Raw genomic sequence first — 21863 nt, 5'->3', positions numbered from 1 at the left:
TATAAAATTATTTGATTTAAACTACTAAAAGATTTATTTATGTCACTCTTTTGGTAGAAAAAATTGAACAATCGGATAGTGTATTTTAGTTGCTGTTGAGTTTCTGCTTTTAAAACTTTTAGCTTTTTAGTTTATAAAGGCTTTGAATGTTATCTAGTACATTATCTAAAATATGTAGAACTAAATGTGTTGTTTAGTTTCTACATTGACTAAATCAGTTATAGTTGTGACTGATAACATTAATCTTCCTACTATAAGGAAAGTTTTATATGTTTCATAAAATTTAGCAGGGTAAAAGTTTTACTTGAAAATACCTGGAATTTGTAATTAAAAAAACCTTGATTTTTAACTTACACTATTCAAAAACTTAAGGCTTTGAACTAATTCTTTGTTAAAATAATGCAAATTAGATTCAATAAGAAATAACTATTGAATATAATTAAGTATATATGGTATTCAGTTTATTAACAGTAAAAGTTGTTTTTTATTCCTTATAGTAATTAATTATATTGAAAACAATTTAACCTTTTTATTTTTACTGAAAAGAAACAATAAAACTTCTACTAAAAAAAGCTGGAAGAAAAAAAGCTCGGAAGGAATTTCTAAAAAAAAATAATGCAGTGACCACCCTGATTTTTGCTTTTAAATCAAAATATGTATATTAAAATATGGTTTATTTAGTTACTGGTAGTATTATTACTTTGCAAATTTATTTTGCTGTTAAAAATGTATTTCTTTTGAACAATAAAATTTGTTTTTTGTAAATAAAATTTTATTAAAGAATATATAAAAACATTTTTATATTAAAACTGATACTTTTTACTACTAGTTGAACAAATTATTTGATAAAACTCAGCTACTTTTAAATTAAAAATACCAAATGTAAAAAGTCATTACTTAATCATGAAAGAAAAACTGAATCAAGTCAGCCAAGAATGGTTGAAGCTTTTAAAATCGAACGTTGGCATTGAGGCCTCGACTGAATCCTCCTCTTTACCTTACAGCATGGGATATCAGCTGCATTTTGACAAAGTGACTTCCTTTAGAGCTCTGGTTAGTTTGTAAATAAGTATAAATAAAATATAACTTAAAAATTTTATACACCATGAGTTTCTGTTTAAAAAATGATCTAACTATAACTTTTATTTGAGTACAAGTGTAAACCTGGGCCAATTTTTTGAAAAACTAAGTTTAAGTTAGAGTGAACTAACTTAAAATATACATAAAAATTATACAAACAGTTTTTTAAAAGTAAAATAATATTTTTCTACAAAAAAATGTAAAAGTTTTTAGAGAGTTGTTTAAAACGTTCAGAAAAATGCATACAAAAATAGCTTTTTTTTGTACTCACTATGCTATTAAGACCTTTGGGGGTTGAAAAACTTTTCTTAAAAAAATATTACCGTGTAAATAAAACCCTAAATTATAAACTGTAAGTTAGTTTTGTTAGAAAACCAACATTTTTTAGTTTTATTTTGATGTGGAGTAGTTATGGACTGCAATATTTTTCCTAAATTTTCTCAGAAATTTAAAAGTTCACAAAATATCTTGCCATTTTTTTGTTTTTTTAGCTAAACACACTAAATTTATACTAATTTTTTCTAGCAGTATTTTAAAAATTGGAAAACATTAAACATATAGGTTATGGTTAAAAATTTATAGGTTTTAAAAATGTTATAAAAATAAATAAAAAAGTTAATTTTATAGGTTATGGTTAAAAATAAAAATGATATTTTTTTGTCTATGTTGTTAGTTAAAAATATCTCTTCAAGATACATTTAAAACTTTATAAAAGTTAAACTGAGATAATTTGCAACTAATTACTCAAAAAACTTTAGAGAAGATAGATTTTTAGTATAATATATATTTTTTCTCCTTTTTAATTTGTGCTTTTAATAAGAAATCCATGAAAGTATCAAACTTTGATTGCTTGTAATTGAATAGTAGCTTTGAATTTATAAGCAGTTTGATAGTTTCATTGGTTTCTTCTTTAAGGTGTTTTTAACTGTTACTCACAAATAAAAATACATACAAAAAGTTGTTTTCTTTCCCCTCCTGTTGCCTTAATACATAACCTATCAAACCATTTATGTTTTAGTCTTTACAATATAAATTTAAGAAATTTCAAACAAGAGACTTCTAATAGACAAATGTTAAATCCAAGACCATCTTGGTAAAAGAAAATATCTATTTATCTTTATCAAGATGCTTCAAGTTACAACATATGTTTCAATTTTTGGTTTACTTTCCATACTTATTAAGTATTTTTTTGTAAAGTTAATAGTAAAGTATAAATATTCAAGCTGATTTGTATATTCTCTAGCATAATTCAGTAACAAATGCGATGGACAATGAGTACCAACTTTGTCTTTCGTTCTTTGATGTTGTTCACAAAAAGTTTATTGGAAAAACATATTCAAGCAAGTTTTACAAACAAATTGACCAAGAAGTAGTTCTAAACATGGTAAAGTTTATTTTATTTTATTTTTCCTTCACATTTTTAATTTCCAAAATAACTATAAGATCTATAATTTATCTTTTTTGTGTAATTAGATTAATGACCAATTTTATTTTAGTCAGTTACATTACGTTTTCTGTGCTCAACTTACACCACAATTTTTATATTTTTACTTAAAACTTTTATATGCATTTTGAACTACCTCAACACAGACAAAATAGTTTTTATTGAAGTGGTTAAATTTAAAAGAAAAAATTCTTCAGAAAGGTGTCACAGTTTTAGATATAATTAAAATATATATTTTTATAAACAGCCAATATACTTTCATTCAACAATTGCGGACGCAAGTCTAGTGCTAATTGTTGAAGTAGTTTCAAAAAGTTTACCCAAAAATCCGCTACCAGAAAGCTCAGTTGAGGCAAAAATAAGTTCTATTGGGTGGGGATCATGTCAGTTGTTCCAATATAACGATAAACTGTATGATGTGTCAGAAGAGATAAGTTCTACAATTAAAAAGTAAACATTTTCAACTTGTTTTCTTCTTTTGTAATAGTTTTAGTTTTGACCTCCCAATATAATGTTTGAAGTTATTAGCTTTATTCATTGAAATTTGCACCTGATTGTCATAATCAACCTGTATCAAACAACAGTAGTAAGCAATGTAAATAATATGAAGCTTTTACAAAGGCAAACTGTCAACTCTATAAATAAAACATTCGCAATTAAAATTTGTGTTTTGAAAATTGTAAATTATTTATCAAGATTTATTGTCTTAATTAGTTTTATTCTGTCAATTGAAAGAAAGTTATTGATTAAACTTTTCACTAATGACTATGAGTATGACATACATTTATCTAAAATTTACTTTACAATATTTTAAAATACTGCTCAAGTAAAAGTTAATTTACTTAATGTTTACTTTATTTTTGCTTTTACTATAACTTAACACTAACCACTTCATATTTATTTATTTTTCAGCTATATTTCAAAGCAGTTGTTTGTTTTTATTTCTTAATAAACCTATTTGTTTTATATTATTGTAGGATACAAATATATCGAGGAAGTCCAAAAGCTTTGTTGTATATAGAAGATTCATATGAAGGATTTGAGGGTTTGTAACCAATTAAAAATTACTATCTAGAATAAAAAACTTGTTTATTATAGTGAACTTGTTGTTAAATGCTATGTTTTTTTGACTGTTCTAACTCAGTTAAAATATAAAAAAAAACATAAAAGATTATAAAAGTTTTGACTGTAAAAAAATTAGTAAGTCATTATCTTTTAACTTTTTATGTGTTTTTATACTAAATTACTATTTATGAATACAGTATAGAAAAATATTTGGCCTAGTTGCTAAGATATTTGAAATATATATAATTTATATCAGAGTTTAGACAGGGTTTAAACTTTATTTATAAAATATTGTATAATTGAAGTCTTTCTTATACAAAGTAAAACTTGTTTCAGGAAACGAGATTGTCAGGAGAAGCGCCACAGGAGCCCATGTAGAGTTGAGCATGTTCAAACATTCGGCATTATTCACCGTTTCCCACCTCATGGTTGAAAACCACTTCTACGCGCACTCCGACAAAATACCCGGTTTGAAAAATGAAGCTGTGCGGATACCTGGTAGGTTAAATATGTTTTTAAGTAGTGAAGTAAATGCTAGCAGTGTATTATTGTTCTTGACTATCTGTGTCCTTTAACTTTGCTTTTAAATACTTGGTATTGGTGCCATGTATGCAGATTCATGTATGAGAGTTTGTAAATTTAATTAAAGTTTTAAAGTCTTTGCGTGGTCTAGTTCATCATAGAACGCCTTAATATTAATGTACACAATCTTATTGTATAATTTTTAGTTTTTCAAAATTTAATTATATACTAACTTTAATGTAAGAATTTGTAAGAAATTATATAAAGAAATTATTTAAGTATATAATATGTATGGTTTTTTTTAAGTTTTTTAATTCTGTGTTTTCATAAAAATACATTTATAAATTTGAGGTTTACAAGTTATTATTTAAAAAATAAATTTAGTTAGAAGTTAATCTTTAAAAAAAGCATCTTTTCTTGATTGTCATGCTGTGTATACAGGGTTGCCACAAAACCTGGAATCCTGGAAAACCTAGAAATTGAAAATTTAGGCTAAAAAACCTGGAATGTCAAACAATTTTTACATTTTCATCAAACTACACATTTAAAGTAGCTTTACAGTATATTTTTAATAATGTTATACTATTTAACACAGTTTTTTACCTTAAACGTAGTTTTGGACTAAAAATAGACCCTAAAAAGTGTAATTTTGTAAACCTGGAGAAAAATTTCCAAAAACCAGTGGCGACTCTATGTATTTTATACCGTCTGAGCAACAACTTTCTTGCAGTCATACTTACCACCAAACAATGCACAGGCACTGAAGACTACGACTTGTACTTGGAGCCGGCCACCGCGCAAACGTCCACCGTTTACATCGAGAACATCAAGTTCCACTTCCCAACAAGCATACAGAGCTTCGAGAAGAAACTGTGCCTGACCGTGCTTAGCAGGTGAGCTTTTGAAACTAGCTAAAAATTGTTAGTGCGTTCAAAAAATAAAAAATTGTATCATAATAAGACGCAAAATTATTTATAAGCTATCAGAAACGTTCCACTCAACTGTTAAAACAAGTTTACAACACCGCGTTTAATGAGATGAGCTTTTCTTAACTTTTTATGCGGTTGCTTCATAACATCACATAACGTTATTCGAGTATTGAAAAAGTTTAAATGCAGTATAATTGTAACATATAAGTTGAAAAAAGTGAATAGATTTTACAATAATTGTGACAACAGGCACTCTCCCGCGGAGGAGGATCAGGTCGACGCGGATCGCTTCAGGGAAAATTTGAACGCTTACGTGGCTGAGCGCCGGTTGGAGGTATTTTCGATACTTATAAAAATAATTTATTTGTTTAATATTTTTATAAATCTCATTGTAAAAGAGTTTTTAAAATATTTAATAGAAACGTTTAAATTATAAAAAAATGTTCTGGTTCTTTAACTGAACTATAAAAGGGTAATAAAATAGTCTATTTGTAATTTTTTTCCTACCTTTTTGTATAAAAACTCTACCTAAGTATTTTCGAATTTACAGGTATTTATATTGATTTATATTGATTTTTTATTTTAAAATGTTTATTTTTGCGTTTTCTTATTACTAGACTGTAGATCTATATTTTTACTTTTTACATTTTGCCACTGTTTGTTATAAAATCTAGCTTTATATGAATTACTTTTATCTTTCTACATTTTATGTTTTTCATTAAACTGTTAGTTGTAACCACAATTTTTTGGTAGTTTTATAATTTGACTAGTTTAAGCTTTAGAAACTAATTTTATAAAGCTATAGTAAAAATTTTAATGTTTAAAACAAATGTGAAAAACATAAAAAAAAAAAAAGATTATTCTACTTCATTACAAAAAGTTTATTTATTTGTTTAACACCTATATCTTTTTTATTAACAAGAATATAAGACTGCATTTAAAGTTTTTGAGTAAGTTAAAACATTATAATACAGTAGTGTTTATTAACGTTCATAAACAGTTAATTTATGTTTTAGAAACCGTAATTTTAATATAAAGCACAAGCTTTTTATAATAACTATTTAATTAAACTTGTTTTCCTGCATAATAAAGTATTCTATATACATACTTTTATTTTTACTATTAAAATATGTATCATTGAAACTGTAGTAAAATTTCAAAGTCTTAAGTTTTAATTTTAATCTGTTGTGTAATAAAATTAATTTGTACAACACTAAAAAAAGTATTTTAAAAAAGTAGTTATAAAGATCAAAACTAAAGTCTTATACTGTTTTTTATACAAAATTACAAAATTAGTACTCTAAAAAATAAATATATCAAGGTACAACACCATTTTTTGTTTTTTAAAATGTAAATGCATAACTTTACAACAGGCCAATGCATTCTTGTTCAAGTTGTTCAGGATATTTCATTTCAATAAAAGCCATCGAAATAATTAAAAAGTTAATATTCTCTGTAACCTAAAAGTTATGTTGTAAAAACTTATGTAGGCATATTCATGCAGCAGCTTTTTATGCTAAATCGCCATTACTTAATTGATCTAAAAAAGATTTGTGTTTATGCAACTTAAATGCAACCTTTATGTTTTTCAAAGATTTGTGCACACAACGGTCACTGCTTCATTCAGTCGCCCCAATACAACTATCTCGAGCCGGAAAGCAAAATGAACATCACCAAAAACACCAGCTTTGGGAAAGGAAAGCAAAAATTTGATACTACCGGGTTAGTTGTAGTTTTGACAAGAGTGTTTTGAAATACTTTCGATATTTTTGTCAATAAGTTTGATTTACTTTTTTTAAAATTTTGGTATTTGGATGATTTTAGTTTTAGATGAAAATAAAACTGCTTTAAATCTATGAAATTATTTATATATTATTATTTATAGTATATTTTTAGAAGTTTACTTTTGAAATTATTTTTTTCTAAATCAAGTGACTTTTTGTGTTATCACATCCGATTTTTGGTAAAAGAATTTTTTATTTGAAATTTTTTTTCATTATACATTACTTCTTTAGTTTTTTACTGATAGGTAAACTTTCCTTTTTAAAATAAGTGTCAGCTATTCTTTAATATTAAAAACATGTTTCACTACTGCTTATAACCGACATACTAAAACTAATAGATCCTGATTTCTAAGCTTTGAAATCTTTTATTTAATTAAAATGCTCCCACAGAAAAAGTCTCATTCTTCGAAGTCGACTGCAATTGGATGAATTTCCGATAGATTCGAATATTGCAATTGTATTCAAGCTACATTACCTACTCATGATTCCTAACTCCGAACAAGATCTAGTTTCACCTAAAGGTAATTGAAAATGTAAATTTAGGTCTATATTCTTTTTATGTACAGCCAGCTTTTTAGACCGTATATTGTGTTGCTTAAAATTAATTTCCATTGCTCTAAACTTTAAAATAAAGCAGAGAAACATAAATTTTATACTAAAATACTATCTTTGTTTCTTTAGTTTAAAGATTTTAAATTTTTTTGTTACTACTTTGAAAATGTAAATTTAGGTCTATATTCTTTTTATGTACAGCCAGCTTTTAGGCCATATATTGTGTTGCTTAAAATTTATTTCCATTGCTCTAAACTTTAAAATAAAGCAGAGAAACATAAATTTTATACTAAAATACTATCTTTGTTTCTTTAGTTTAAAGATTTAAAAAAATTTTGTTACTATCAGCTTACTGTAAAATTAACATAAGAGCTAGATTGAACAACATTTTTTTCTATTTACAGCAAGTACCTACCCTGTTATGGTTGCCTGGACTGCTTGGTGCCCATTTAACAATGGGAATAGAAACATGGAAAATATTGATCTCGTTTTGTATGTCAGTTTGAATCAGTTTTACTCAATATTGTGTGGCAGTTTTAAACAAAATATTATTTATTTATGCTAATAAATTTCTTTTGAAATTAAAAGTAGTTGTTTTTTTTTATTCTTCAAGCAAAGTCTTTTTATGCAAATGTATTATTTTTTTTAGCTTTTGAAAATTGTTTTAGCTTAAAATGTAAGTAGACAAAAATCTCAAAAATTTTAATTTATAGAAGCTTTCAGACATTTATACAGTCATAAAGTTTCTGACTTAAAATTATAAACTACACAATTGATGACAGAGTAATTTGCTTAATTTACAGAGTAAAATTTAACTATTAAGATTAATTATTTCGACGCAAAAATTCACACAATGCTTTGAAACTGCTAGAAAAAGTTATAAACATTGATATAAAATGTCTAAATCCTTCTATAATAATTTTAGAAATTAATTGCTATCAACTTAATTAAATTCTAATATTTAATAGTTCACTGTCACTTAAAAATGTTTGCTACTATTTACTTTTAGCAATTAATACTATTTGTATTTACTTTTTTAAAACAAGTTTATTTTTTCTAGGGAGGATCTTCAGAAAACCCGTACAGACAACTTTTCTACAAGATTTCTTCCAAAGATGGCGCGTGTATTGAAAAGTTGAGGTTTAGATTTCTGTTTGATATATTTCAAATTCTTTTTTAAGCCGTCCACAAAATATTTTACAATGAATAAAAATTTATAATGATCAAATAATTTATAAAGATTAAAAACTATAATGAATTTTCTTCTATTTTCTTTGTAAAACCTTCATAGTTCACTCAGCTTACCACAAGGTTAATGAAATCCTGTGAAGGTGTTTAAAACAAAAACAAAATATTTTGCGCAATTTTTAAACAACCAATCAAAACCTTAGTTTCAATTTCACGACGACGAACCAGCCAATCGCGACGAAGCAAGTTCCAAGCGAAGCTTCATTGCAACATGAAAAGATCAACAAGGAAAAATCAGTGGAAGAAGAAGTTTCGCTCTTCAACAGCTTCTACGACTCTTCAGATAGATTCGATGTGAGCTGATAGATTATAAGAAATTGAATGTTTTTTTTTACTGCTCTAGAACTTTGAAACATACTGTCGAATTTAAGTGTACCAAACTATTATTCAAAGCTTTCGTCATTGATTGACATTTTCAATGAAAAAACGAATTATTTAAATTTTTAATAGAATGAAAAGCTGTATTTTACGGCTTGCTTGATATTTTAGAATGAATATTAAATTTATTTTTTTATATCACTTTTTTATTCAGAGCACTGCAGTAACTCCCGCACATTCTCCGGAAATTTATAACAAAAAATCTCCTCATCTTTTGAAGTAAGTTGTAGTTTTTTGTTTATAATGAAAAGTCTCCTCATAAAGTAAGTTTAAATATTGTTTATAATAAAAACTTTTCTCATCTTTTTAAGTAAGTTTAAAACCTTTATTTATAATAAAAATTTTTCTCATCTTTTTAAGTAAGTTTAAAAATGTTGTGATTTTAAGTTTTACCTTTCATTATATAAAGTAAGTTTACAGTTTTAAGTGTGGTTTAGTTTTAATTAAGTTCATATTGATTAAGAACTGTATTTGAAATATTTTCAATTTCTGAACTTGTGTAAAATTTAGCTGAATGATACAACGACAATGCCATACTTAAAGTATGCATATTGATATTAAGCTATGTTTTTTGTTGCTTAATAGTTACTACTTTTTGCGTTTAATTTGATAAATTAGTAAACAGTTGAACCAAAATTAACAAAACACTAAAAATAATAATAATTAGTTTTTTATTTTAAGTAGTAAATATCGATATGTTCCATATTATAAAGCATATTACAACATTCAAGTTTTGTTTAAAACATGATTTTTACAGACGACAAAGTCCCAGGAAAAGCCAACACAGTGTGTCGTTTTACGGAACTACTTTCAGAAAAATCGTCAATGAAGATGTAAATTCTAACTTGCCACTCAACTTAAAACACAAACTTATGGTTGGCATCTAGTTATTTATTTCAAATTAGCTTACTATAGAACTTGTTAAAGTTCCAAGTTTAGACCTGCAAGTTTTATTTTTCTATGTTGTTTCGAAAATAAGGAAATTCGGAAAGCACATAAATTAAATTCAAAAACCATTTGCACCTTAAATCACTACACTTTTTAAACTTTTAAATAAACTTGTTATAATATTATATTTTTGTATTTGATATATTTAACTTTGTAAAAGCTTCTCGTACTTAATTCCTTATCAAAAGTAAAGTTCAAGTAAAACTGTTTAGAAGATTTATTAAAATTTCAATTGACTGTTACACAATCATCCAAGAAAAACCAACTAGTCAAAGTAAAAATTAAAAACGGAATCTAATAAAATTTCAATAAAGTTATGCTTCCACTTTTAATTACAACAAAATCTCTTCCGACAGTAGAAATAAGTTTTATTTGTCCACATGAATTATGACTTACACAGTTTATGTCAAAACTCAAAGCTGTTTTTACCTGTCCAAACATCTCTTCCACAAGTTCTCGCTTACTATACTTTCCAACACTTCCAGGCGTCCGAGGTGACACTTCAGTTTCAAGCGATTGTGACGTCACGCGACGACTTCAACTTCGCCACCGTTTTCTTCACAACAAACTTCTACAGGTTCGACAAAGTCGCCACCGGGAGGGCCTCGCTGGGGGTGGTTCAGTACAACGAGGGAACCCAGGAAAAGTTCAGGGTCCTGCACCCCATAAAAACCACCGACGCCCAAGTTAACGGTTCGTTGCAGTGAAAAAAAAACTGTTATAAAAAGTTGATTATAATATGCTTAGAAAGTCTTTGCACAGATAGAAAACTTTGTTAGCTCGGAAGAGTGTTGTAGAAAGTTTCTATATTGCATTTGAAATTTAGTTTTTTAAATGCTATTTTCTTATTTTTATCAATATGGTTACTTAGTTTTCTTAACTCAACTGAATAATGTAGACTTGTCCACGCCGAAAATAACTACATCGTTAAAAAATATTTTATGATGTGCACCAGTTAAATAACAGTGTTTTTTTAACTTTTCTTAAAATCTTAGTACAAAAATGTTTTATATTTTATGTTGCATGCTGATTAATAACTTTCACAGTAGCCGTTCAAAGTCTTAAACTTGTTTGCACACAAAGGTATATAACGGCATACAAAACTATTGTTTAACTCGGGAGTCGGCAAACTGCGGCCCGCGGGCCACATTAAAATTTTTATTCAACTAGTTTAATATACTAATATTTTCGAAAACACAAAAATAAAACTTTAGTCATATTTAAAGGATATTCTATCGCCTAAATTTTTTTTGTTCAAAAAAATTATGTTTAAATGTGTTTTTAAAAGCACATAAAAAACGTTCCTTGTTGACCTGCCGACCCCTGGTTTAACTGAAACCTTTACCAACATAAACAGACAGGCAAGCGGGCATAGAGGCGAGTTTCAGGTTGGACCTTACCACTGTCAGCGTTGAAGAGCTGAACAATTTTCACAGGTACTTGTGCAACGACCAGCTGCAAATTGACGTTTGGAACGGGGACAACTTCATGCTCGTCGGAACTGCCCACTTGCCACTCAAGGTTGTTGAGATGTGTATTTTTTCTTCTGGCTGTATTTATTTTTATATTGCTGTCAGAGTTTTTTGCCACAACTCACTAATGTTTACTTCGTTTTAATAATAGCATTTTCTATACAACACCTTCCCCCTAAAATAAATAACTGTTTGTAAATTTTGTACAAATTTACTAGTTTTATACTTGTAGCTTCTACCTGATCTTGTTTTTTTTACAATTGTATTTGACTAGTTAACACGACTTACATAAGTTTGTTAGGTTTTTAGTTAAGCTTTTTATAAAACGATAGCTATTTAAAAATGTCGTGCTCTTTTGTATGATAATTTTTTATTTTGTACAAATGCAAAACAGCATATGTTTTATAAATTGAACAGGATTTATCTTGTTATTAAACTTTTTTCTTCATTTGTATTCAGTTTGAAAAGCTCAGGTTTTTATGTCTTGATCCAAAGTTGCACAAAAATGCAATAATAATAATTAATATTATTTTTAGATAGCTGTATTGCACAGTAAACTAGTTAGCTTAGTAATTTCTAATATAAATAAAGTTCTTTTTTACATTCAAAAAAAAAAAATAGCTCAATTAAACATTTAGTTATGTTTCAAATTTTTGTAAAAAATGAAAATAAAAATTATGAACAACAAAAAACTTTTAAATAGTTTAAAACTTACAAAGTTTAAATATTTCAGGATTTAGTGCGACAAAACAGGCCATCGGTTGCAGTTGATTATGACGTAGACATAGTTCACACTGAATATTCCCAAGAAAAAATACTGTCCGCTCACGTCACTGATTGTGATGACGTAATAATAAACAATGCCGCGCAATCCACGAGAGGAAAACTTTACGTCAAGTTAGATATTCAATAAATTCACGTATTTCTTTAAGTTTTTGAAAAATATAAGTTTCGTAGCTTTGTAAGTACGATACATATGTACAATTAGCTGATACAATTTTTTTTCTAAAACTTGCATACTTTTTAAATCCGTAAGCACAAAAATTTTAAACAAAATGTTTCAGTGTTAATATGTTTTGTTGTTCAATAAGTAAATCAAAATTTACACAAACCTTTAATAAAGCTGTGCTCTTTTGTTTTAAACTAGAAGTATTTATCGTTATATTTTAATCACAGAGTCGCCCACGTAGGACGCGCGAGTAAGAAACCGGTTTCAACCGCATCCCAGCTGAAAAGCACCCTCATTGAGGCGGATATTGCCAGGAAGAGTTTTCACGGTGGTACCCTCACTTCAATTACTAGTTCAGGTGAATTGTTGTTATTATTTTTTCACGGTGGTACCCTTACTTCAATTACTAGTTCAGGTGAATTGTTGTTATTATTTTTTCACGGTGGTACCCTCACTTCAATTACTAGTTCAGGTAAGTTGTTGTTATTATTTTTCACGGTGGCAACCCTCACTTCAATTAGTAGTTCAGGTGAATTGTTGTTATTATTTTTTCACGGTGGTACCCTCACTTCAATTACTAGTTCAGGTAAATTGTTGTTATTATTTTTCACGGTGGCAACCCTCACTTCAATTAGTAGTTCAGGTGAATTGTTGTTATTATTTTTTCACGGTGGTACCCTCACTTCGATTACTAGTTCAGGTGAATTGTTGTTATTATTTTTTCACGGTGGCACCCCACTTCAATTACTAGTTCAGGTGAATTGTTGTTATTATTTTTTCACGGTGGCACCCCACTTCAATTACTAGTTCAGGTAAATTGTTGTTATTATTTTTCACGGTGGCAACCCTCACTTCAATTAGTAGTTCAGGTGAATTGTTGTTATTATTTTTTCACGGTGGTACCCTCACTTCGATTACTAGTTCAGGTGAATTGATGTTATTATTTTTTCAAGGTGGTACCCTCACTTCAATTACCAGTTCAGGTGAATTGTTGTTATTATTTTTTCACGGTGGCAACCCTCACTTCAATTGCTAGTTCAGGTAAATTGTTGTTATTATTTTTCCACGGTGGCACCCTCACTTCAATTACTAGTTCAGGTGAATTGTGGTTATTATTTTTTCACGGTGGCACCCTCACTTCAATTACTAGTTCAGGTGAATTGTTGTTATTATTATTTCACGGTGGTACCCCCACTTCAATTACTAGTTCAGGTGAATTGTTGTTATTATTTTTTCACGGTGGTACCCCAACTTCAATTACTAGCTCAGGTGAATTGTTGTTATTATTTTTTCACGGTGGTACCATCACTACAATTACTAGTTCAGGTGAATTGTTGTTGATATTTTTTCACGGTGGTACCCTCACTTCAATTACTAGTTCAGGTTAATTGTTGTTATTATTTTTTCACGGTGGCACCCTCATTTCAGTTACTAGTTCAGGTGAATTGTTGTTATTATTTTTCCACGGTGGCACCCTCACTTCAATTACTAGTTCAGGTGAATTGTTGTTATTATTTTTTCACGGTGGTACCCTCACTTCAATTAGTAGTTCAGGTAAATTGTTGTTATTATTTTTTCACGGTGGTACCCTCACTCCAATTACTAGTTCAGGTGAATTGTTGTTATTATTTTTTCACGGTGACAACCCTCACTTCAATTACTAGTTCAGGTGAATTGTTGTTATTATTTTTCCACGGTGGCACCCTCACTTCAATTACTAGTTCAGGTGAATTGTTGTTATTATTTTTTCACGGTGACAACCCTCACTTCAATTACTATTTCAGGTGAATTGTTGTTATTATTTTTTCACGGTGGCACCCTCACTTCAATTACTAGTTCAGGTGAATTGTTGTTATTATTATTTCACGGTGGTACCCTCACTTCAATTACTAGTTCAGGTGAATTGTTGTTATTATTTTTTCACGGTGGAACCCCCACTTCAATTACTAGTTCAAGTGAATTATTGTTTTTATTTTTTCACGGTGGCATCCCCACTTCAATTACTAGTTCAGGTGAATTGTTGTTATTATTATTTCACGGTGGTACCCTGACTTCAATTACTAGTTCAGGTGAATTTTTGTTATTATTTTTCCACGGTGGTACCCTGACTTCAATTACTAGTTCAGGTGAATTGTTGTTATTATTTTTCACGGTGGCACCCCACTTCAATTACTAGTTCAGGTGAATTGTTGTTATTATTTTTTCACGGTGGTACCCTCACTTCAATTACTAGTTCAGGTGAATTGTTGTTATTATTTTTTCACGGTGGAACCCTCACTTCAATTACTAGTTTAGGTGAATTGTTGTTATTTTTTCACGGTGGCATCCCCACTTCAATTACTAGTTCAGGTGAATTGTTTTTATTTTTTCACGGTGGCATCCCCACTTCAATTACTAGTTCAGGTGAATTGTTGTTATTATTATTTCACGGTGGTACCCTCACTTCAATTACTAGTTCAGGTGAATTTTTGTTATTATTTTTCCACGGTGGTACCCTGACTTCAATTACTAGTTCAGGTGAATTGTTGTTATTATTTTTTCACGGTGGCATCCCCACTTCAATTACTAGTTCAGGTGAATTGTTATTATTATTTCACGGTGGTACCCTCACTTCAATTACTAGTTCAGGTGAATTGTTGTTATTATTATTTCACGGTGGTACCCTCACTTCAATTACTAGTTCAGGTGAATTTTTGTTATTATTTTTCCACGGTGGTACCCTGACTTTAATTACTAGTTCAGGTGAATTGTTGTTATTATTTTTTCACGGTGGTACCCACACTTCAATTACTAGTTCAGGTGAATTGTTGTTATTATTTTTCACGGTGGTACCCACTTCAATTACTAGTTCTGGTGAATTGTTGTTATTATTTTTTCACGGTGGTACCCACACTTCAATTACTAGTTCAGGTGAATTGTTGTTATTATTTTTCACGGTGGTACCCACTTCAATTACTAGTTCTGGTGAATTGTTGTTATTATTTTTTCACGGTGGCACCCTCAATTCAATTACTAGTTCAGGTGAATTGTTGTTATTATTTTTTCACGGTGGTACCCTCACTTCAATTACTAGTTCAGGTGAATTGTTGTTACTATTTTTTCACGGTGGCAACCCTCACTTCAATTACTAGTTCAGGTGAATTGTTGTTATTATTTTTCACGGTGGCACCCCACTTCAATTACTAGTTCAGGTGAATTGTTGTTATTATTTTTTCACGGTGGCACCCTCACTTCAATTACTAGTTCAGGTGAATTGTTGTTATTATTTTTTCACGGTGGTACCCTCACTTCAATTACTAGTTCAGGTGAATTGTTGTTATTATTTTTTCACGGTGGTACCCTCACTTCAATTAATAGTTCAGGTGAATTGTTGTTACTATTTTTTCACGGTGGTACCCTCACTTCAATTACTAGTTCAGGTGAATTGTTGTTATTATTTTTCCACGGTGGTACCCTCACTTCAATTACTAGATCAGGTGAATTGTTGTTATTATTTTTTCACGGTGGTACCCTCACTTCAATTACTAGTTCAGGTGAATTGTTGTTATTATTTTTTCACGTTGGCACACTCACTTCAATTACTAGTTCAGGTGAATTGTTGTTATTATTTTTTCACGGTGGCACCCCTCACTACAATTACTAGTTCAGGTAAATTGTTGTTATTATTTTTCACGGTGTTACCCCCACTACAATTACTAGTTCAGGTGAATTATTGTTATTATTTTTTCACCGTGGTACCCTCACTTCAATTACTAGTTCAGATGAATTGTGATATCGTGTTTATTGTCACCTTCTAGAAGCCTATGGACAGAATTACTGTGTCCAAGAAAATTTAGCTTGCTTACTCAGTACGCGTTTGTTTTTTGATTTTTTTGAAATTTTGTTATTTGTGCTTATATGTTTATGGTTTAAAAACAGACTTTTTGATATTGAGCTAATTTTTTTAATCAATAAAGTTTGGTTACTGGCACAGTTTTCGTTTTATACTTGTTTAGTATTGGACATTATTATAGGTTTAAATATGTAAACGTTGTTTTTTATTAGTCTTTTGTACGACTAACTTTTATCATTACTACTTAACAAATAAAATCTTAAATAATTTTTATGCACATGCACACTGAAATTTCAGAGCACACCTTGGGAAACACTGCTTTACATAATTACTAAATAGTACCAATTTGATTTCTTTTTTTCAGAATTCAGTGGTCAAAAATGTAGAAGGAAAGTCAAACCTGAAAAAGTTAGACTCTTTAACTCAATTTCACACGAAAAGTGAGTTTTTGTTTCAAATTGGTTGCATTTTTTACTGCTTAATTATAAACAGGGTGTTACATTAAAACTCTAGTTACTTTACAAACTTTTATAAGAATTACTTTTGTAATAATTTAAATGATGGTTAGTCAAAGTTGATTATAATGTACAGGGTTGCCAAAAAACCAGGAATTATGGAAAAACCAGAAATTTTAAACAATTTTTACATGTTTGATTAAGTAGATTAACTTTATCAGTTTTATTTTTCATAAAGAATAAACCAAGTGTGTTTTTGCAGCGAGGAAAACAGCAAAGAAAGAAACGAGAAAGATGAAGATTATCTGAGGAAGGTGAAGAGAATGGAAGCTGTGAGAAAACTGGAGTTGAATTACGAAGATTCGCCCGCCCAACGTGCCATTGTTAGTTATCTTAATGCTAGCCAAAAATAACTACCTGTTTAATTAGTTCATTTTGTTTATTCAACTGATGAATGATCTGTTTTGATGAGAGATAATGGAGTACAACAAAATGAGCTGTACAACTTTCCAATAAGTTTCTATTTACTAAAAATTACAATTCCTTTATTACCCGATAACTTACTGTGATGTTTTTTTCGTTATATATAAATCAAACAAAGTCAAATCAACAGAAAAATATAAACTTTGATCTTCAAAAAATTGTCCATGAAATATTTCAGCTGCGGGACGCCCAGTTCAAACCGGTAGGTGGCGATCTCAAGAAGGTGATGAAGCGTCGCGATGACAACCGAGACAGCGACATCTGCCAGCTGCTCATGCACTCCATAACGACCACGTGTCGCGTGCACGTTGCCATGGCGACCGCGCACTGCGTCGAGTACAAAATGTCCAACCCCCACGACACGCCTCAGTGGTTTTCCGTCGAAATTGAAGATTCTGACCTCACGTTCGTTGGATTTTTTATTTTTAATGTTTTAGCTTCAAACCAGGTCTTTCGAGTACTTTACTTGTATCTTATTTTTTAAGGTTTTTTCCTTTTAATCTGTTAAAAGTTGGTTTGTTTTTAAAATAGTTAAAAAAAATAGTCTTATAACTGATGTGAATAAATGGAAGTATTTTAAAATGATAAATAATTCGGGCAGTTTGAATTTTTAATGTTTAAGCATCAAAGTAGATCTTAAGGTACTTTAAAATTTATTTATACCTTAACTTTTCAGGGCTAATTGAATTTTATTTCTTTTTTGACTTCACTGCTGTAAAATTAAAAGTTTTCATAGTTAGTTATACTTTTATTTTTCGTCTTACTTTAAACGTATAAGCATCATAGTAGACCTTAGGAGTACTTTTTATTTACTTCTTCTACTCTACTGAAATCTGACTTTGTTTCTCAAATAATTAAAAAAATAGGCTCATAACTGATGTGAGTGAATGGAAGTATTTTAAAAAGATTCAGAATTTGACCAGTTTGATTGATGAAAAAATATACACTACCGACGAAGTGACCGGAAACTTTCTTGTGAGTTGTTTCAATGTTATAATATAATTCATAATTTAGTGCATAAAGTTCACTTGTGTTTAATTAAAAAAAGGCTGTGAAGCTTTTGACTTTAAACTAAAAAGTTTTAACATTTTAACAACTTTTTTACGGTATGGTTTTCACTTAGCTCTAACTATTTATTAATGCTTTATCTAAAAAGTTAAGGTCAACTTCCGTACTATTAGTCGATAATATTTGTGATAAATTATATTGTAAAGGTATAGTTGTACTAAATGCAAGTCTTATGATCGAGTTGTAAAATTCTTAAAAGTTTTTCTTCTTTGTTTTAAACATAAAAAATGTATATACTTTTTTTAAATGTTGCATAAAAAGCTGTTTATTATAACAAGTTATTTGAATAAAGGATGCTAAAATATTATAAAAGAACACACAAGAACTTTTGTTGTTGTTCTTAGTTTTTTTCGGTCTCTAAAATTTAAGTATGTTACAAAACAGACGTTAGGTGTTTTAGATTTGTCGTAAACAACATTCCAATACTTTCAAAACGCTTATTTTTTATTTTTTTAGTTCAAACTGAAACCGTGTCAGTCAACCATTCTCCCATTTCGATATCAGCACTTCAACGTGACGTCATCAAACAGTAATTATGACGTAACACAGCCCTCCACCTGCCGAGTGGTGAGAAACATGTCGAATTTGAACGACTCTTTTCTCCACAAAACTGCCAGAGTTTGTTATGTTGTTTTCAAAATATAATCTTTATAATTTGTATGCGAGTTTTTATAGTACATATATTAAAGTTTAAGTTTTAAACACTTACTGTGTTTGTTTTATTTTTATCGAACTATTGTTTCGATCTAAGCAAGTTTTATTTTCTTGATAATTAATTTTTATATATTCACTGTTTACCAAAAAAAGTTTTTTGTTGTTAACTTAAGAACTATACCTTGGCAAAAGTAAAATTATTGTGATTTTAAACTGTTGAAAACTTTCAGATAAAAAAATGCGTTATTTAATTAAAGTTTAAATAGTTAGTAGTAAAAGTTATAGCTATCTAGTATCCAAGTACTTTTTGACATTGTTTTTTGGTAAAAACATATTTAGTGTGTAGTTTTTATAATTAGTCAAATTTACAAGTAGCAATTAAATAAGAAAAACAAATTAAAGTTCAAAGTAATCAAGAAATGTTTTCATTATCAGTAAGTATCTAAGTTTTATTTGTTTAAAAACATTATTCTCACAAAAGCAGCCTAGAAAAAGTACTCTGTAAGTTATTTTTTGAAGTTTCGCACACAAACTGTAGATCAGAATTATCCAAACTTTTTTTCAAATGGCTCCCTTTAAAGAAATTACAAAAACTGTGCCTTCTTGTTCCAAGATTACTCAAAATCCACCATAAAAAACACCTAAGACCTTTTATTTTTGGCTTTTTATCATCAACTCCAGAATATCTAGTACAGTAACCTCATGCATCTTTACGCACTCGTGACGTTACGCACTCTCGTTTAATTACGCATTTTAGTTTCTAAAAAATTCAAAAAAAAAATTTCTAAATTCTCTAAGGTTCTAATATTGCACAAATTAGGTTTATTGTATATTTTTAACTTAATATATGGTTTTTAATGCTAACTCACCTCTCTATAATTTTAGACTTAGTAAACTTATGTTCCTTGACTAATTGATAAACATTTATACTTCATTTTATCGGAAATTTTGTTAACAATAAGAGATTAGGTTAGAAAAATGTTGTAGTAACATAAATAATTTTAATTAAAAAAATTTCATATATTTTATTTATATTTGTTTAAAAGAAGAAATCCATTACAGCACCAAAAGCATATTTTTGTAAAAGGCTATAGAAACAAATTTAAATATAGACAACACACCATTTCTTAATTGTAAACAAGTGCTTAATTATAAATTGAATTTTCTATATAGAATAGAATATAAATGTAAAGTATTAAATAAGTCACATGTAATTAAAGATAAAGAAAAAATCTACTTATTGTTAAAATAAGTAAAATTTTTCTACAAATATTATTATTTTATTTAAATTCAAATCTTTTTTTTATGTGTAGTTTTATCTTTTGTTTTCATATTTATAAATAAAGTAGACAATTGTTAAAAGTTAGAAAGTCCCCAGTCTGCTTTTAAATAGAAGCAATATAAAAAAACAGCCATTGTATTAAGTACATTTGGTACCTCTCGTATCTTTACGATTTTTCACTTATTACGCCTTATGGCCCCCTTGTGGCTCCTTTACTGCTCATGGCCCACTTTGGGAAACTCTGCTGTGGATAGTCAAACTAGTTACAAAAAATCTAATTCAAAATATAGTTCCAGCATTAAAACCAGTTGTAGTTCACAAAATGTACTACATCAGTTAATTCACGTTTTTTTTAAAATCTAGTTTATTTTTTAAAACAACCACAGGTCGTAGTGAAGAGAAAGGCAGACGACAGGCCGATATCAATACTGAAGCTGGAAGTCGTGCTGATGCCCGCAACAGTGAACAGCACGTTCCGCTTCGCTGCATCGCAAAACGTTTCCATGAAAAAATGCATAAGGCTTCAGCCCAAGCACGGTTGGTACCTGTTGAAAATATTTGTTTACTAGTTGATTTATTTTAACCTAAAGTTACAAGTTGACTGAAATCAAAGTAAATTTATGCGATCTAAATGAGCTGCTGAATATTTGTACTTGATAAACTACTTTTTTCGTTTAAGAATTAAAAAGTTGTAGCATCTATGTTGTTGTTACCACCTTAATTAAAATTAAACCTTTTTATCATTTACTGAAACGCCAATGCAGTATTAAGTATGGTTTAAAAATAAAAGTTTTTTAAAAAGATTTTGAACTTTAACAAGTTAGATACTCGCAAGAATAGTTCGTCTATTTTGCCTCGGAAAAACAAGCAACGCTTCAATGTTTATACTATGATTAGTTAAAAAAAATACATTTAAAGAATATCGAAAACGCTAATACAAACTAACACTTACATACAGATACAAATAAATTGATGGTAGTGTGCGATGATAACGAAGTGGTTTGTCACTCCAGAAGCAACAGCCATTTGTGCGAAATATTTCTTAAATACAACGCTAAAAACTACAACGCAGCAAGAAAGTTCCGTCTCTACGTGTTTTGGTTAGTATCAGTTTATATTAATATACATAAACAGTATGCAAGTAAAGTTAAATTGTGAGTTCTGCCTAATTTTTTGTTCCTAAAAACATAAGCTTACAATTTTTACTTTAGTATTCATTTAGTTTATTTCAAGAGAAACAATCAAAGTTCTCGCCTTGCATCCAAGGAGGGGATTAATAAAATTATAGATTTGTAAATTTGTTTACAATGTTTCACTCAACTAATATTAAAAATTGATAAGATCTTCAGTTGTTATAAAAACATTATTAAAATAGGAGTTCACGAATCTTACTTTAGTTTTAGATTTTGAGATGTTCAACTTGTTTAAACTACTATTTTTAAAATTAGGTTAAAAGTGTTCAATATCTTTTAAAAATAGCTAGTTTTAGTTATAATGAAATCATTTTTAGCTCAAGTTTAATGATTTGCTTTAGCCTGTGTTATTTTTATTTATTTTCTAGTTTTTGTAATTTTGTTGTTTTATTTTAATATATTTGATATAGATTAAAAATTTATGTTGTATTACTTTAGTCTGTATAAAATTCAAATTCTTTTCTTAAAACTTGAGAAAATTTTCAGTTAGTATTAAATCTCTCTAAACATAATGTTGTGTATAAC

The 21863-nt window shown here is 28.8% G+C and overlaps 1 protein-coding gene across 1 annotated transcript in view; it reads left to right on the top strand.

Moving 5' to 3' along the window:
* Positions 1 to 865: 865 nt before the first annotated feature.
* The window catches only part of LOC145833078 (nephrocystin-4-like), a 31571-nt gene continuing 10573 nt past the window's right edge, over positions 866 to 21863 (top strand). Inside the window, exons 1-25 of the mRNA XM_082940277.1 lie at positions 866 to 1053; positions 2324 to 2464; positions 2772 to 2974; positions 3502 to 3569; positions 3926 to 4087; positions 4869 to 5004; positions 5290 to 5374; positions 6635 to 6762; positions 7215 to 7345; positions 7781 to 7872; positions 8437 to 8516; positions 8768 to 8918; positions 9157 to 9221; positions 9760 to 9877; positions 10436 to 10643; positions 11308 to 11471; positions 12156 to 12319; positions 12599 to 12729; positions 16568 to 16643; positions 16921 to 17041; positions 17320 to 17546; positions 18008 to 18116; positions 18666 to 18827; positions 20532 to 20682; positions 21104 to 21245. Of these exons, the coding sequence (XP_082796403.1) occupies positions 904 to 1053; positions 2324 to 2464; positions 2772 to 2974; positions 3502 to 3569; positions 3926 to 4087; positions 4869 to 5004; positions 5290 to 5374; positions 6635 to 6762; positions 7215 to 7345; positions 7781 to 7872; positions 8437 to 8516; positions 8768 to 8918; positions 9157 to 9221; positions 9760 to 9877; positions 10436 to 10643; positions 11308 to 11471; positions 12156 to 12319; positions 12599 to 12729; positions 16568 to 16643; positions 16921 to 17041; positions 17320 to 17546; positions 18008 to 18116; positions 18666 to 18827; positions 20532 to 20682; positions 21104 to 21245 (3365 nt within the window). The 5' untranslated portion in view covers positions 866 to 903. The remainder of the gene's footprint in view (positions 1054 to 2323; positions 2465 to 2771; positions 2975 to 3501; positions 3570 to 3925; positions 4088 to 4868; positions 5005 to 5289; positions 5375 to 6634; positions 6763 to 7214; positions 7346 to 7780; positions 7873 to 8436; positions 8517 to 8767; positions 8919 to 9156; positions 9222 to 9759; positions 9878 to 10435; positions 10644 to 11307; positions 11472 to 12155; positions 12320 to 12598; positions 12730 to 16567; positions 16644 to 16920; positions 17042 to 17319; positions 17547 to 18007; positions 18117 to 18665; positions 18828 to 20531; positions 20683 to 21103; positions 21246 to 21863) is intronic.

The sequence above is a fragment of the Thalia democratica genome, chromosome 4 (assembly GCF_965202585.1).
Source record: "Thalia democratica chromosome 4, ktThaDemo2.hap1.1, whole genome shotgun sequence".
Lineage (NCBI taxonomy): Eukaryota > Metazoa > Chordata > Thaliacea > Salpida > Salpidae > Thalia > Thalia democratica.
This window is presented reverse-complemented; position numbering and strand designations above follow the sequence as displayed.